At 50.4% G+C, this 17848-nt stretch overlaps 1 protein-coding gene across 1 annotated transcript in view; it reads left to right on the top strand.

Annotated features, from left to right (window-relative positions):
- The window catches only part of TMC3 (transmembrane channel like 3), a 40876-nt gene extending 35919 nt beyond the window's left edge, over positions 1-4957 (top strand). Inside the window, exons 21-22 of the mRNA XM_062204846.1 lie at positions 1451-1706; positions 4132-4957. Of these exons, the coding sequence (XP_062060830.1) occupies positions 1451-1706; positions 4132-4957 (1082 nt within the window). The remainder of the gene's footprint in view (positions 1-1450; positions 1707-4131) is intronic.
- The last annotated feature ends 12891 nt before the right edge of the window (positions 4958-17848 follow it).

The following is a 17848-nucleotide window of genomic DNA, read 5'->3' on the forward strand; positions in this document are numbered from 1 at the left end:
TGCAGCTCAAGGAAACGAGGGACCAGGGACAGCACCCTGAGAGCCACAAGGCACAGCCTGGGGTGGCCATGGGGCACAGCTGTTAAGACCCCTGTATCCCCTGTGTGTCTGGGTTTGAGTTCTGGCCCTGCCTCTGACCCCAGCTTCTGGCCAGTGTGCACCCTGGGAGACGACAGGTGATGCCCTGGATACTTGGGTCCCTGCTTCCGACTTGGGAGTCCCAGGTTGAGATCCGGGCTCCCGGCTTGGGCCTGGCCCAGCTCCAGCGGTTGTGTGTGCATTTGGGGAGTGAACCAGTGGATGAGAGATCTCTATGTATCTGTCTGTCTATTGGCTGCCTTTCAAATAAAAGAAAAATAAACTTTAAAATTTTTTAATATACAGTATTTAAGGGGGGGGCATAGGTCCCACCCTCCTTCAGAAAATGAAGGGACTGAGGCCCTTAGAGGCTGTGCTTGAAGCTATTGGGATCCACAGCTAATTGGAGGCAACCTCTTGCCCCCAGGAAAATGCCTACGTGGGAGGCAGGGGGCCTCAGGTTAGGCTGACTCCGCCTGGCCTTGCAGACCGGAACCTGTGGATGCCAAGAGCTGGCAAAGCCGACAGCGGCTCCTGCTGCAAAGCCCCCTGAGACTGTCAAGGGTTCCCCCCTCCAGCTGAGCGTGGTTAGGTTTAGTCCCATCACCTTCAAAACCTGGGCTTCTCTGTAGACTTTCCGGGGACAATAGTGGTGCTGTCTAAATGTCATTTGTCAGTTCAAGGCCACACGCATCTCATTTCCGACTGTTTGCCAAAAAAAAAAAATCATAATTGTTGCACCAGCTTCATAAAATTCATTGCATGCAGGGGAAAGGCATGAAGTTCCTGGAAAGTGGAATTAAAAGCTGAGTTAATGTGGTGCAAACATCTCTGAAATGCACGCCCATTTTTTTCTGACTTGCTTTTTCTCATGGACTTTTTGAAGATCTAGTCTTAGCTAAAGAAGCAGAGCCCCCAAACCGTTAAGGGACCCATCCTGCAGGGCTGGGGAATCCATTTTTCTACCGAGTCGTCTGTACATTCATAACATCATTCACGGCCAAACAAAATGATCAAGGTGACAATGAGCCTGCTGTAGACTGATTGATGTTTGAGTCCCGGCTATGATGGCCTTGGCAGAGCCAGGCCAGCTGATTTCATGATTTCATGGCCTTATAAAGCCCTTGGGCTGGATGTTCCCTGTCCCTGCTTGGGGGGGGGGGGGGTCAGATGGCTCATGGCCAGGTCTCTAGGGCTTCTGTGATGAGACCCTGGGAAACACAGCACTGGCACCGCCCCCGGGCTGGCGACATTTGCAGGTGCACCCAGTTGCCTGCAGGCCCAGCCGTTGGAAGTCCCAGTCGCCTTGGGGCTCAGCACACCTGTCGCCCTTTGGAGCTTGTCTTTTCACAGGCCCTTCCTCTGCCCACAGCCCGGATCCAGACCCAGGAGGAAAGCACCAAGCGGCTTCCCAAGGATAGTGACCTCATCAGCCCCCTGTCCTCGGCACACCCTGTGACACCCCAGAACAACGGCACCGTGCTCAATTTCGACTCCTTGAGCAGCAAGAGTAGCAGGATAGAGACAGTCACCCAGGCTGCGCCCCAGAGCCCCAGGCCACGGCAGAGGGGCCCCTGCTCGCCTCCTCCTGGAGTCCCCAAGTCCAGGCCAAAGCCGAATGCTAACAGGTGAGACACAGGAAGAAACCTGGCTTCCTAGAGTGTGGTGCCGGGGATGGCCCAAGGGCCATAGAAGGCACAGGCAGAGGGGTCTGTGTTGGGACATAGCCGGTGATGCCACCACCTGTGACACTGGCAGACCATATCAGAGTGCTGGTTCAAGTCCTGGCTGTTCTACTTCCAATCTGGTGCTGAGCACTGGATGCTATGTGGAAGCCTGGGCTCAGAGTTTGGGAAGCAGGACAGACCCTTAGAAACTCAAATGCCTTTGAACTGCTCATCTTTTCGTTTCTTAGTTCCAGACCTGCCCTGTTATTGGCCAGATGGTCCCTACTGCAGCTCTAGGCAGGCCAAGCTGTTGGAGAGGTCATGTCTGCATTGTCTGGGCTCAACTGCTTTTGTCTTGGGTAACAGGAAGCAGCAGGACCCACCTCCTGCAGTGGAGGGAGATGGGGGGGGGGGGGCGGGGATAGGCCTGCAGGCACCCAAATTCGCTTGGAGAACTGCATGAGAGTGCTTCCAAAAGTTCATGGAAAAATGGAATTAAAAGATAAGTTTACTTTGGTACAAATGACTTCAAAATTCACGGAAAATGCATATTGTAAAGCTAATGCATGAATGCTGATGTTTTTGCATCACAAAAAAATGGAAAGTGGAATTAAAAGGGGAGTTAATTTGATGCTTTTAATCCCGTTTTCCATGAACTTTTGGAAGCACCCTCCTAGGTGATCTGACTGTAGCACAGTGGAACTAGTACTGGTAAAATGCACACTGTTTGGGGCGTTAGGTTTTGGGTAGTTTCCATAAGTTAGCAAAGAACTTGGAAGTGTGCCGTATCAGCAGTCGTCTTCATGTCTCTATGGGATCTTGCGAGAAGGAGGGATTCAGGAGCTGGAGTTGGGTCCAGTGGTTAAGATGTCAATTACAACCCCCATGTCCTGTATCAGAGTGCCTGGGTTCCAGACCTAGCTCCAGCTTCCTGCCATGCACACCCTGGGAGGCAGCAGGTGACAGCTCAAGTAGTTAGATTCTTGCCACACATGTGGGAGATGGGGATTGAGTTCCGAGCTCCAAGCTTCAGCTCCTACCCAATGCTGGCCATCATGGGCACCTGGAGAGTGAACCAGCAGATGGAAGGCTCTCTCTCTATATCTGTCTGACTCTCAAATAAATTTTTAAGAAGAGAGAAATTGGGGCCGGCACTGTGATGCAATGGGTTAAGCCACTGTTTGCAATTCCAGCAACTCATATAGTTCGAGTCCCGGTTGCTCCACTTCCAATCCAGCTCCCTGCTGATGTGCCTGGAAAAGCAGTGGAAGATGGCCCAAGTGCTAGGGCCCCTGCACCCATGTAGGAGGCCCAGAAGAAGCTCCTGGCTCCTGAATTTGGCTTGCTCCAGCCTTTGCCATTGTGGTCATTTGGAGAGTGAGCCAGTGGTTGGAAGATCTCTCTATCTCTTTCTCTCTCCCTCTCTTTTCTCTCCCTCTGTCTCTGTAATTCTGACTTTCAAATAAATAATGAGCCTTTTAGATAAAATAAATGTAAAAGAGTTTTTATTATTTATTTGAAAGGCAGAGTTAACAGAGTGGGGGGGGGGGGATGGAATTCAAACCCTACAGGGAAGGGCATGGGGAGCACACCAGAGCCCCAGGGCAGGCTCTTGCCTTTATGGGGAAGAATTTCTTGTGTGTATACCTCCCCCTCGTGGGCACTCCAGGAAGTGCCAGAGAGGCTGCACAGCTGCTTGGCAGAGGTGAGGAGGCACAGGGTCACTAACAGGTGCTCCACCAACACCGGTCCCTCAGGTGCTCCTCAACAAAATGAGTGCTCCTGGATGAAAACACCCCTCATAGAGAGTTGCAGTGCTCATCTCTGTATTAAGGATCTGAGCATTTGAGCCATAAGAAATTTGTGTAGCCCAGTTCCCCCAAAGCACTCCTTTTGATTTATTTTTTTCAATTCCCATTTTATTTGAAAAACAGAGAGAGCTACATAGCCACAGGCAACAGGGAGAGAGAGAGAGAAAGAGAGAGAGAGAGAGAGGGAGAGCAAGTTCTCCCAGGTACTAGTTCACTCCACAAATGCCCACAACAGCTGGGGCGGGGCTATGCTGAAGCCAGCAGGCAGGAACTCCATCGTGGTCTCCCATGTGGGTCACAGGGACCCAAGCACTTAAGCCATCACCTGCTGCCTCCCATGATGTGTATCAGCAGGAAGCCGGGTCAGAGGCGGAGCCGGGGTACTCCTGTACGGGATGTAGGTGTTCCAAGAAGCATGTTAACAGCTGCACCCAATGCCTGACCCCTCCCAAAAGGTTACAGTGCACACAGAACACACACTAACACTGAGCAATCAGGTTCAGTGAGACTGCTGAGTCCCTGCCCTAGCCCTTGGACCACCAAGGCTCTAGCTACTACCTGTCTGTGTCCTACAGGCATGCCCACGGCCCAAGTGCAAGCACAGGTGATCTCCATAAGACCAGATCCCGCACACCCGTGACACTGACAAAGCACATTGAAGATGTCCGCTCAGCACCTCTCTTCCGAAAACACTTTCAGCCCATCAGCCCTCCTCTCCGGGGTCCAGGAGTCCGGGCATTGGGACCCAGTGGCCGCCGGCCCCAGGCGCCCAGATACTACATCATCAATGAGCCAGATGCTCACAAGAAGATGTATCCTGCTTTCTGGCCAGAAAGACATTTCCAGATCGACGCCTCAGGTGACGTAGTGGAGCTGCACCCCAGAAACACGCAACACTACGTGACTCGGACCCCCCGCCAGCAATGCTCCCCATCACTGAGTGAAGAAGAGGAGGAGACCTGGAGGAGAGATCTGATCAAAGAGTCTTTCCCACCACGCTCCCTGACGGACCTCCGCCGGGCTCCCCACTTTTATATTGGAGAAAGCTCAGAAAGCCAGCCCCTGGCCCCCAGGCTCTATGAACGGATGCATCACAAGTCCTGGCATGATGGCTTTGAAGTTCAACCAGACAGGCCCCTGTATGTGTACAAAAAGCCACGCTCCCAGAACTTCCAGTACCCTCCAAAGTCCATGGTCAAGCCCAAGTTCGAGCCGTCCTTCACGGAATCTGATTCCATGTCGGTGGCGTCCAGCAGTGACCAGCAGAACAGCAGCACCGACCTGTACCTGCAAATCCTCCACAGCCAGGCCAAGGTCCCCAGGTCTCCAGGCCACCTGGGCAGGCAGAAGGCCAAGTCCAGGCGGGAGCTGACCACCGATCTGATTTGTTCAAATGTCTAGGCTTCTTCCACTGTCCTATGCGCAGAGACCAGGACCCTGGAGATAGCACGGCCTCTCCCCTTCTGCAAAGGGACAGGAGCATGTCTGGAGGGGTGGGCGTTAGAGACCTGTGGGACACACCCAGATGTGTCCATGAGCTGCTTCCTGGGGCCACACACAAGTGGGTCATTTCTGGGGTCTCCTTGCATCCAGCATGCTGCACCACACGAGGTCACCATTTCAAGGAAACGTCAGTCCTTTCCCTCCCTGCGGGGTGACCACAAGTCACCGGCAAGCCAGACAACTCACCCCGCCCACAGGAGCCTCCCTGGAGGTTTGTCTCAAACAATGCGAGTGAACTGTTTGCACCACAAGGCTACCTTCCAACCCCAATATCAACCCTCACCAGTAAGCACCCAGAAATTAGGCAAGCGCCCTTCAGGATTGAACAATGCGCAGTGGCAGGCAGTCCTCGGCTTCGCAGTGACCAGAGTAACTAGAATTTAACCAGAGCTGCCTTCACTCTGCTTTCTGGGCTCTTAGGCCAGTAGGGTTGAGAATAATCCAGAGCTTATCCCAAAGGTTTGCTGTTCTCTTTTGCACTGAGATGAAGGAAATCAAGGTGGGTTCAGGCCCAAGTAGAGCCAGGATATTAAGAATCTTCAGGAACTTCTGCCTCTTCTCCCTCCTCCACACCTGTCTTTCTTAACCCCACTCTTTCCTGCTGCTACCCTGCCTCTTGCCCATGGCTGATGGGAAAGCAATGGCCAGGCTCGGGCCATTCAGGCTTACCCCAGCCGGCCGGCCAACAAGCCGAGAGAAGAGAACAGAGCTGCCCAGCAAAGTTCTCGGGCCCCTCTCCTTTCCAGCTGGTGCACCTGCTGCACTCCTAAGCCTTTGTGTGGATGATGCTGACTGGACCCTGCCCTGCTCTGTATTTCCCCAGCAACTCTTTTTGCTCTGATTTGGGCCATTGCAATGGTTCTGTCTCCTCCACACACTGGGAGCATCCTTGCAGCAAGAGTGGAGTCTGATTCCCTCCTGCAGCCCCTGTATCAGCCACCCGAGGGGTATGACGATTGTCTTCCATGGCTGCTGCCAACCTAAATAACAAGACACAGTCTCCACAGATGGACACTTTCGAGCCTTGCCATGGCAGTGCACCTGACCTAGTGGACTTTGAACATATTCAAAGAGTTTGATGCATGTGGACGTCTTTAAAGGCAAAAATGAGGATTGCGTAAGCAAGTGCAGATCGATTGTCCTTGGCTTTGAGATCAATAGCAAAGGCTGAGAGGCCGTTGTTGGGTAGATGTCTCTGTGCATCTCTCTGAGTGAGTCCCGGTGGCCTTTGTCCTCCGCTGTGGTTGCAATAGTTCTTGTTCTCGGGCATGTGGGCATGAGTCCCCCTTCCCCCTTCAGGACCTGCCAGCTTCCTTTATTTATTTATTTTTAGCAAGGCTCCTCCTTGGTGGCTCTGTTTTGATTCTAGTTTTAGGCTGCACAGCCCCTTGCGTGGGTTACAACAGCACGCACTTGTCAGCTCACCGTCTCCATGAGCCAGGAGTCCAGCTCACGTGGGCACTGTGTGCTGGGTCTCCCCAGGCTGACACCAGGTCACCAGCCACAGCTGGCACCTCATGAGGGCCCCAGGTGCTGTCCCACGCTCCCGTGAGTGTGGAGAAAAGGTCCTTCCTTCTCTGCAACATGGCCATCTGCTTCTCCGGAGCCATTTAGAGAGTGTCCTTTCAGCTCCACGTCTTTTTCCTGGGACACTCTTTATAATGGGCATTGAAGAGAGACCAGCAGCCGGGAAACAGAACCAACCTTGGCATCCATCGACAGATGAATGTGTAGAGAAAATGCATTTACATATAATGGAATATTATTCAGCCATGAAAAGAATGAAATTGCAGCATGTGTAGCAACACAGTTGGACCTGAAGGGCATTATACTTTCTGAAATAAGCCAGACTCAGAAGGACGGACACTGCGGGGCTGGCGCTGTGGTGTAGTGGGTAAAGCCACCGCCTGCAGTGCCGGCATCCCGTATGGGCACTGGTTTGAGACCCGGCTGCTCCACTTCCAATCCAGCTCTCTGCTATGGCCTGGGAAAGCAGTAGAAGATGGTCCAAGTCCTTGGGCCCCTGCACCTGTGTGGGAGACCCAGAAGAAGCTCCTGGTTCCTGGCGTCAGATTGGCACAGCTCCAGCCATTGTGGCCAATTGGGGAGTGAACCAGCAGGTGGAAGACTTTCTCTCTGTCTCTGTCTCTCTGCCTCTGCCTCTCTGTAACTCTGCCTTTCAAATAAATAAATAAATCTTAAAAAAAAAAATACAGGAATAAGGACAGACACTGCACGCGCTCCTTCATGCATGGAAGTCAAAACATTGGTCTAAGAGAAGTGGAAGAATGTGGAGGAGGGAAGGGCGGAGAGAGGTCAGTGGTGGGTACAGCGGGACAGTTGGGTAAGAGGAATAACTCCTGCTGCTCCAAAGCACAGGGCGATAAATCTGGTTGACAACTGAATATTTTAAAACACCAAGTAGGGAGAGTTTTGAACATTCTCCACATCAAGAAATGGTAAATAAAGCGATCCATCTGCCAGTTCTGATCGGATCAATCCCCACTGCATCCGTGGAGTGGGTGTCACTGTAACCCATAAGTACTATGTGAGTTGCTATGTGTCCATTAAGAATAAAAACACATTTTTAAAAAGGGGGCACAATCACCCCACCTTTCCGCTACACTATAACCTCATCATGCGTGTGCAATCCCATCCAGCACCCCCAACAGGAGGGGATTACACAAGAATGTTGCCCCCCACCACAGCTACTTCATAAATGTCTGTTGAAGTTGAATGACTGGATGAAGAACAGAATGGAGTGTACAGATGGGTGAATCACACGTGGTGTGGCCCCAGGATTGTGTTCCAAGAATTACCATCAACTTACCCGGAGAGAAAAAGTCCGTTGTAAATATTGCCATTGAAGAAGCACCCACGGACAAGCACTGCTCTGCTCGCTCAAGACATTTCCTGGTGTCTTGCCATGACAGATTTAGGGCTGACTATCCTACTACACCCTGGGAATGTCCTCCTGGGATGCAGGGGTCCATAGGAGGCACCATGGGGGTCCTCTCTTCCCAGCAGTGAGTGTGAGGTGGTGGCCTTGACACCTCCCTGGATGCCAAAACGCATTGTAGGAAGCCTGGCCCTGCTCTGCCGCCACCTGCAGGTCACCTGCACCTGTGGGGGGTGGGGAGGACGACAGCTGAGAGTCATCCGTGAACACCCAGTACTGCTTTCCAGGGACACAGCATAGCTCACGTGCACCCCAGGGCTTAGGTATCCCTGTAATGTAGAAAAATCCATGGGACGCAGCCTAGGACAAAGGCTCATGTGACCAGTGCCCTGGGCTCCCACCCCACAAGGGTCAATGCTGTTGATATAACCACTCCGCTGCCACGCATGATACAGAAGATAACACAGACGTCATCAGAGCTCGCACTGACCCTCACGCTGATCCTCGGCTGCCTCATGCCATCGGGAATTCATCCCTTCCATCGATTGGTTAGGGTCATGGAGGCATAAATAGAAAGGTATAAACCATCATACATCATATCTCATTACGGCTCCCCTACGTAAATGCTGCTATACTGCGTGCACCATTGTACGTGATTGGGTTCTAAGGTCTTTCAGAGAAATGCACCCATCAAACTCACTGCTTGTAACTGCTGTAGGATTGCTTCATATGAATAAACTACATGTATTCACCCCCATTTTCCTCTGGATGAACACTGAAATTATTTCTACCTCTTCGCTACTAAAAACAACGCATCTAAGCACCTGTAGATGACTTAGACGTGGATGTTGACCCCCCCTAGTCTCTGTCCCCAGTTCTCAGGAGCCCCGTAACTTTCCCCAGTCTGTTGAAAAAAAAAAAGACACCAAAGTTATTTGAAAAAATTTGAATATTTTATTGCATTTTCCTAAGTCATTTGGCTATTTGCATTTTTGTTGTGAATTATTGCCTCTTCAGTACCTTTGCTCATTTTTCTTTTTAAAAAAAGGTTTGGAAAATTTATTTATTTGAGGGCTGCCGCTTGCAATGCTGGCATCCCATGTGGCTGCCGGTTCGAGTCCCGGCTGCTCCACTTCCTATCTGACTCCCTGCTCGTGGCCTGGGAGAAGCAGCCGGGGATGATCCAGGTGGTTGGGACCCTGCCACTCATAGCACCCACCCTAAATTGTTTTCAAGATACCAAGGATATGTTGATTTTAAAATGAAGTTTAGCTGTCCAATTGATATCCCTGGTGGTTTTTAAAAGATTCGAGTACTTGGACACCAAGTGCCCTCTGTGGCTGTGGTGGTTTAGGTGAGAACCTGCTGGCCCCCTGACCTCCATGTATCCCGATGTAAAATTCCCTCCAGACTTGAGTGAGGTCTGTTGTAGCCATGTGGCTGGCTGTAGGCCTGCAGCTCTTGTGGGAGGAGCTCTGACTCCTGGGATGGACTGAGCTCACTCATTCCTCCTTCCCCTTCAGCTCCCAACTATGGCCTCAAGCAGAACGCAAAGCCCAGGCCCCTGCAAGCAGCTGGGTGGGCAGCCCCCTCTGCTCCAACCGGTGGCTCGCTCTGCTCTGGGTTGGGCTCCATGGGAAACAGATTTGCACCTGCTTCGAGGCGGTCATGACCTCACTGCTCTCCTCCTGCCAGCTTGACAGATGTTGGGGACAGTTTGCCTCTCCAAATACTTGGTGCACCCAGGATGTTCCATTTCAAAGTATGATTAAAACTGTGCTCCCAGCAAAGCAAACAATCAATAAAGCAAAGAGACATCCAACAGGATGGGGAAGAAGTGTCTGCGACAAAGGATTAATCTCTGGAATGTATCAGCAACTTTAAAAACTCAACGACAAAAGAAACAAAAAACCCAGTTAAGTTAATGGACAAAGAACTTCAACAGACAGTTCTCAAGAAATACAAGTGGCCAACAAATATATGAAAAAAATGCCTAATATCACCAGCCATCAGGGAAATGCAAATCAAAACCACAATGAGACAGCACCTCACCCCTGTCAGAACAGCTAAAATCCAACACACAGAGAGTAACAAAAGCTGGCCAGGATGTGGACAAAGGGGAACAGTTATGCACTGTTGGTGGGAACGTAAATTAGCACAGCCACTGTGGAAAACAGTGTGGCAATTTCTTAAAAAGCTAGAAACAGGCTTGCCATGTGATCCAGTAATCCTGCATTATATACCCAAAAGTATATACCCAAAAGTCTTCAACACAATGTATCAAAGAGATACCTGCATCACCATGTTCATAGCAGCACTGTTCACAAAATTTGGAATCAATCGTCTATCATCAGATGCATGGACAAAGAAAATGTGGAATATATACACAATGAAATATTATTCAACCATAAAAAATGGAGATTCTTCCATTTATAGCAAAAAGGACTCAACTGGACGACATCGGGTTGACTGAAACAAGCTGGACACAGAAAGACAAATACCACATGTTCTCTGTTATATGTGGAGATACATTTTTAAAGAATCAAAAAACAAAACAAAACAAAAATGCCTGTGTGTATCAGTATTGCTGCAAATACAGTTTTATAAAATGTTATTTTAAGCTTTGTCAAACAAATAATTAGGAATCTTATACTACTATAGTTTTAATGATCTGTGATTATTTTAACATTTACTGTACATGGGTAAAGTGGTCATTTTTCCATTCCATTTATAGGCATTGTCTATATTTCCATTAAATTAGAGTCTTTTTGCTTTTCACTTGTTAAACCTCTTATTTGCATTAAGCCTTGTTATTGTTATGTAAATTTAAAAGATGTTATCTCAAAAACTAAAAAAAAGAAAGAAAAAGAAACACAGGGAGAGGGAGAGATGGAGGAAGGAAAATCCCAACATAAGACTTGTGTCTGGGGCGGGGGCTGTGGTGCAGTGGGTTAAGCTGCCTGTGGTGCCGACATCCCATATGGGCACTGGTTCAAGTCTCAGCTGTTCCACTTCCCATCCAGCTCCCTGCTAACGCACTTGGGAAAGCAGTGGAAAATGGCCCAAGTGCTTGGGCCCTTGCGTCCATGTGGGAGACCCAGAAGAAGCTCCTGGATCCTGGTTTTGGTATGGTCCAACCCTGCTATTGCGGCCATTTGGGGAGTGAACCAGCAGGTGGAAGATCTCTCTGTCTCTCCTCTCTCTATATATATAACTCTTTTAAATAAAAAAAAAAAATCTTTCAAGAAAATAAGAATTCTGTCTACCAACTGTATTGAATCTGTCAAAAACTAATTAAAAATTAAAATATGAAAAACCTATACTCCATGTTCTGTTTCCATTAGTATAATAATCTCTGAGAAACCATTTAGTAACAACAATTGTACATATTATGAGCTATAATACAACATTTCTATTTTTCTTAAGATTTATTTATTTATTTGAAAATCAGAGTTACAGAGAGAAGGAGAGGCAGGGAGACAGAGAGAGAGGTCTTCCATTTACTGGTTCACTCCCTAAATGGCCGCAATGCCTGGAGCTGGGACAATCCAAGGCCAGGAGCCAGGAGCTGCTTCCAGGTCTCCCATGGGGGTGCAGCAGCCCAAGGACTTGGGCCATCCCCCACTGCTTTCCCAGGCCATAGCAGAGAGCTGGATCAGAAGTGGAGCAGCCGGGACTTGAACCGGCGCCCATGTGGGATGCCAGCACTGCAGGCGGTGGCTTTACCTGCTACTACACAGTCCCAGCTCCTCTTCTCTTTCTTTCTTTTTTTTTTTTTTTTAAGATTTATTTATTTATTTGAAAGGCAGAGTTAGAGAGGCAGAGGCAGAGAGACAGAGAGGGAGGTCTTCCATCTGCTGGTTCACTCCCCAGATGGCCACAATTGCTGGAGCTGTGCCAATCTGAAACCAGGAGCAAGGAGTTTCTTCTGGGTCTCCTACTGGGTACAGAGGCCCAAGGACTTGGGCCATCCTCCACTGCTTTCCCAGGCCATAGCAGAGAGCTGGATCAAAAGTGGAGCAGCCAGGACTCAAACCGGCACCCATATGGGATGCCGGCATTGCAGACAGCAGCTTTCCCCACTATGCCACTGCGCTGGCCCCTGCAACATTTCAATACACCTAAGCAATATGTACTGAACAAATGAGACTAAGAGCATTTTCCCCTTCTGTGTCATTGCTTTGTGGGGGGAACCTTGGGGCTCTGTGCCTCTGCTTGCTCAGCTCATCTACACCGTTTCCGTGACGGCATTGCTACCCAGCGCCAGCGACTTGTTCCTCTCAGTCAGCTCTGCCGTGGGACCCCGTTATCCAGGCTCCCCCACTCCCCCACCCCTCCCATGCCGTGGGACCCCGTTATCCAGGCTCCCCACTCCCCCACCCCTCCCATGCCGTGGGACCCCGTTATCCAGGCTCCCCCACTCCCCCACCCCTCCCATGCCGTGGGACCCCATTATCCAGGCTCCCCCCACTCCCCCACCCCTCCCATGCTGTGGGACCCCGTTATCCAGGCTCCCCCACTCCCCCACCCCTCCCATGCTGTGGGACCCCGTTATCCAGGCTCCCCACTCCCCCACCCCTCCCATGCTGTGGGATCCTGTTATCCAGGCTCCCCCACTCCCCCACCCCTCCCATGCCGTGGGACCCCCGTTATCCAGGCTCCCCCACTCCCCCACCCCTCCCATGCTGTGGGACCCCGTTATCCAGGCTCCCCCACTCCCCCACCCCTCCCATGCCGTGGGACCCCGTTATCCAGGCTCCCCCACTCCCCCACCCCTCCCATGCTGTGGGACCCCGTTATCCAGGCTCCCCACTCCCCCACCCCTCCCATGCTGTGGGACCCCGTTATCCAGGCTCCCCCCACTCCCCCACGCTGTGGACCCCGTTATCCAGGCTCCCCCACTCCCCCACCCCTCCCATGCTGTGGACCCCGTTATCCAGGCTCCCCACTCCCCCACCCCTCCCATGCTGTAGGACCCCGTTATCCAGGCTCCCCCACTCCCCCACCCCTCCCATGCTGTAGGACCCCGTTATCCAGGCTCCCCCACTCCCCCACCCCTCCCATGCCGTGGGACCCCGTTATCCAGGCTCCCCACTCCCCCACCCCTCCCATGCTGTGGGACCCCGTTATCCAGGCTCCCCACTCCCCCACCCCTCCCATGCTGTGGGACCCCGTTATCCAGGCTCCCCACTCCCCCACCCCTCCCATGCTGTGGGACCCCGTTATCCAGGCTCCCCCCACTCCCCCAGCCCTCCCATGCCATGGGATCCTGTTATCCAGGCTCCCCCACTCCCCTACCCCTCCCATGCTGTAGGACCCCGTTATCCAGGCTCCCCCACTCCCCCACCCCTCCCATGCTGTGGGACCCCGTTATCCAGGCTCCCCCACTCCCCCACCCCTCCCATGCTGTGGGACCCCGTTATCCAGGCTCCCCCCACTCCCCCACCCCTCCCATGCTGTGGGACCCTGTTATCCAGGCTCCCCACTCCCCCACCCCTCCCATGCTGTGGGACCCCGTTATCCAGGCTCCCCCACTCCCCCACCCCTCCCACCCTTGAGAAATCACCATTCTGTGTTCAGATGGAATTTCTTTTATTTATTTATTTGAAAGTCAGAATTAGAGAGAGAGATCTTCCATCCATCAGTTCACTCCCCAAATGGCTACAATTGTGGCCAAAGCCAGGAGCCAGGAGCCATGTTCCATTGCTTTCCCAGGTGCATTAGCAGGGACCTGGATCAGAAGTGGAGCAGCCAGGACTCGAACCAGTGCTCCTATGGGATGCCAGCATGCAGGTGTTGGCCTGAGCTGCTGCACCACAATGCCAGCCACCAGGTTCTTTCTATCTTTTTTCTTTAATATTTATTTTATTTATTTGAAAGGTTTACACACACACACACACATTCACCTTCCATCCTCTGGTTCACTCTCAAGTGGCTGCATTGGCAATGTTGGACCAGGCAGAAGCCAGGAGCCAGGAACTGCATCGGGGTCGTCCATGTGGGTGCAGGGGCCCAAGCACTTGGACTTTTTGGCTGCTTTTCCAAGCACATTAGCAGGGAACTGAATCAGAAGTGGAGTAGCCAGGACTCGAACCAATGCCCATGTGAGATGCTGGTGTTGCAGACAGCGGCTTAATCCACTGCGCCACAATGCTGGCCCCCAGATTGAGCGCCTTAAGCTTCCCCATACGAAGGAGAACAGGCAGTATTTGTGTTTCTGAGTCTGGCTTATTTCCCTTAACTTGATGTCCTCTGAGTCCACCCATTTTTGCTGCAAATGACAGAACATCATTCCTTTTTGTGGCTGAATAGAATTCCATTATGTGTGCATACCATATTTTCTTTATCCATTCATCTGATGTGTCCCATATTGTGGCTAATGCCAACAGTGCTACAATTAACTATGGAGGAGTAGGCATCTCTCATGTCCTTCGGTTATATACCCAGTAGTGGGATTGCTGGATCAAGTGGCAGGTCCATGTCTAGGTTTTTAAAGAAATCTGCATACAGCTCTCCATAGTAACTGTACTAACTTACATCCTCACCAACAGTGTATGAGTTCACCTTCCCCCACATCCTGGCCATCATCTGTTACTTTTCTCTAACAGTCATCCTAACCAGGGTGAGGTGACTCCGTTGAGTGTGTGAACTGCATTTCCCCAATGGCTAAGGGACATTGAGCATTTTTCCTATACTTGCTGGCCAAAATATAATAATCTTGCAGCCCACCCAAAATCGTGACCCCACTTCTTGCTAAGTTCAATCAAGAAATAGCCCAAGGAATTTTCACCGAAACTACTTTATGTACAGCAAATAAGGAGACTTCTCAAGTAGTGACACACTGAGTAAAGGAAACAAACATTGCTTGTTTTAGGGGGAAATGAATAGGCAAGAAGGGACGTTCTCATCCCACATACACAGGGCTACAGCTCCTGCACGTGCAGCCAAGAAACGTGTCTTGACGTGTATCACGGGTATGGTAACGGCATGGCGCAACCAGGCAGCTGGTATAGGCCTGCGTGAGCTGAAAGTCACTTCAAGTCCCCAGATATACTTTCACCCCCCTACTTGTCAATCAAAATGCCCCCTTTCCTAGGAAGTGCCTGCTTCATCTGGGACCTAAGAGAGCAAAATCTGGAAATTGAGCTCCATGTGGAACTTGCAGAGTTGTCACCAAATTCCCAGGTGGCTTCACACCTGCAGAGGCACCAGGCCCTTCCTCATGACAGGGGCCAGTCTCGAGGGAGGCTTCAGCCAGGGACTGCACAGGTACCACCTCTCTCTCCTCCCCCCACCCCTTCTCCCATTGGGCAATCCTCCAGCCCTCTCATAATGGGTATTTCTCCACGCGGGGCAACTCTCACTCACGTGTGCATGTGTGTTCACTTTCTCCTCTTTGGAATACATTTTGTTATCGCTTTGTGCACCTGCTCCTTAGAACGCTTGTCTCTGTGAGAGGCGAGGACATGGGAAGAAAATTAACATACCCATGTGGTCAGGTCAGTAAGAAGGCGTAAGCTCCCTGGGCCAGGGTGGGGAGATCTTGGCAGAAAAAGGCGGTGTGGGCGACCTTTGCTGCCTCCTGCCCCATTTGTGCAGGTGTGGCCCTCACAGCGGGGTGTGGGGCCATCCAGGGTGGCTGCAGATTGCGAACAGTAAACATTTAATTTCCAGGGGACAGAAAGTGGAAATGAGTCACAACGAAGACTTCTGGGCTTGGAGGCTGGCACTGTGGCATAGTAGGCTAAGCTTCTGCCTGCAGAGACCATGTCGGTGGCAGGGACCCAATTACTTGAGCCATCACTATGGCTTCCCAGAGCCTGTGTTAGCAGGAACCTGGAACTGAGAGTGGACCTGGGCCTCAAACCCCGGCACCCTGATATGCTCTATCAGCATCCCAACTGCTAGGCCAAATGCCCACTCTTGGAGTGTTTAATGAGGCTTTTTTATTCATTAAAAATGCTACATGTTGGCCGGCGCCGCGGCTCACTAGGCTAATCCTCCACCTTGCGGCACCGGCACACCGGGTTCTAGTCCTGGTTGGGGCACCGATCCTGTCCCGGTTGCCCCTCTTCCAGGCCAGCTCTCTGCTGTGGCCAGGGAGTGCAGTGGAGGATGGCCCAAGTCCTTGGGCCCTGCACCCCATGGGAGACCAGGAGAAGCACCTGGCTCCTGCCATCGGATCAGCGCGGTGTGCCGGCCGCAGCGTGCTACTGCGGCGGCCATTGGAGGGTGAACTAACGGCAAAAGGAAGACCTTTCTCTCCATCTCTCTCTCACTGTCCACTCTGCCTGTCAAAAATAAAATTTAAAAAAAAAAAGGAAAAAAATGCTACATGTTAATAAATAATTAAACAGCATGTGTCAACATAAAATGAAAAGAAAATGTCTTTTGGCATTAGTCTCCACTATTAACAGCTTATTCTATACCTTACAGGAAGTAAATATTCTAAACATATACATATATAAACTATATACAAGACATAGAGATATATAAGCATCTAATTCTTTCTAACTCAAGATACACACATACATAATATATATAATAAAATATATATGTGTATACCAAGGTACTTCAAAAAATTCACAGAAATTGAATTAAAAAATAAGTTTCTTTGGATACACACATTTTGAAACCCACACACAGATTTTTTCATAATATGCATCTTCCACAAACTTCTGAGGAGCCCGCCTTTGCCGAAATTTCAGCATTTTTTGCACCAAATAAACATTTACTTTCATTCCATTTTTCCATGAACTTTTTGTAGTACCCTCATTCGTCAAGGTTTATGGTATGCCGAATACCTATTGGTTATTCACGTATTAAGTCCTCTAGCCACATGTCAAGCCTATGGGTCAGTCTCCTGTTTCTCTCACTTTCCAAGTGAGGATGCTAAAGTCTGAGCTGGCCACTGAGCTGCCAAGGTCAGGGCTAGTAACAGGCCTCTGGGTTGGGAAAGCAGGCAGCGCAACTAGGGTTCGGGCTTTTTGTCTATGTACTGCTGCCCGTCACACTCTGGCTCACACACTCACACACACACACACAGGTGGAAAATGGAGTTCAAAGATAAGTTTACATTAGTGCAAAACTTTGTTGAAACCCATGGATTTCAAGGTGGGTTTTTTTTTTTTTTGCACTAAAATAAGCTTGTCTTTGAATTCTATTTCTTTTTTCATGAAACTTTTGAAGTGTTCTCCATACATACACCAAGTTTTTGGGGAAAGGTAAGAACTTACGCAGTATTCAATTATGTTTCGGACACAATCACCTCCTTTAGAGAGTGAACAACCTACTCCCATGCCCGCCTCAGCTCTGCGGAGCGATTCCCGCCTGCCCCAGTCCCACTTGGCTTCAAATGTTCTTCACTGGCTACATACTGTTATGTTACCGTGTACACAATATTACTTTAAAGGCTACATAATATCCCACCAGCTGGATGCCCTGTAATGCCATTGAATACCTCGCCAAATCGACTGAAAGTTCCCAGTTGCAGGAGCGATCTTACCCAACCTTGTGTAGGGGGCACTGTTGGAGCAAAGAACAAAACAAGTCAAATTTGATTTGCTGTTAGCTTGCTTTCAGAAGCGTGTACCTACACTCTCCATTCACTGCGTGTAACCATTTGTCTACCCTCTCATCCTACCAGTGAAAGGAACCTCTTTGTTTTAATTTGCAATGTCTTCTGAGAAGGTTCTGTGTCTTTTTGCGCCTGTAGTAGCTGCACTACTTTTTTTTTCTCCAAGTAGACGATGCGATGTGTCGGAGCACTCCGCACAGTGAGCAAGCTAATCCGTCCGCTCCAAGAGCCGGAGTCTGGTTGGAAAATCAAAATGAAGGTGTAATGAGCTACTTCCTCGGTTTTGGCTGCCTGGCAAGCTTCGGCTTGCTTA

Source organism: Lepus europaeus, chromosome 11, assembly GCF_033115175.1.
Source record: "Lepus europaeus isolate LE1 chromosome 11, mLepTim1.pri, whole genome shotgun sequence".
Lineage (NCBI taxonomy): Eukaryota > Metazoa > Chordata > Mammalia > Lagomorpha > Leporidae > Lepus > Lepus europaeus.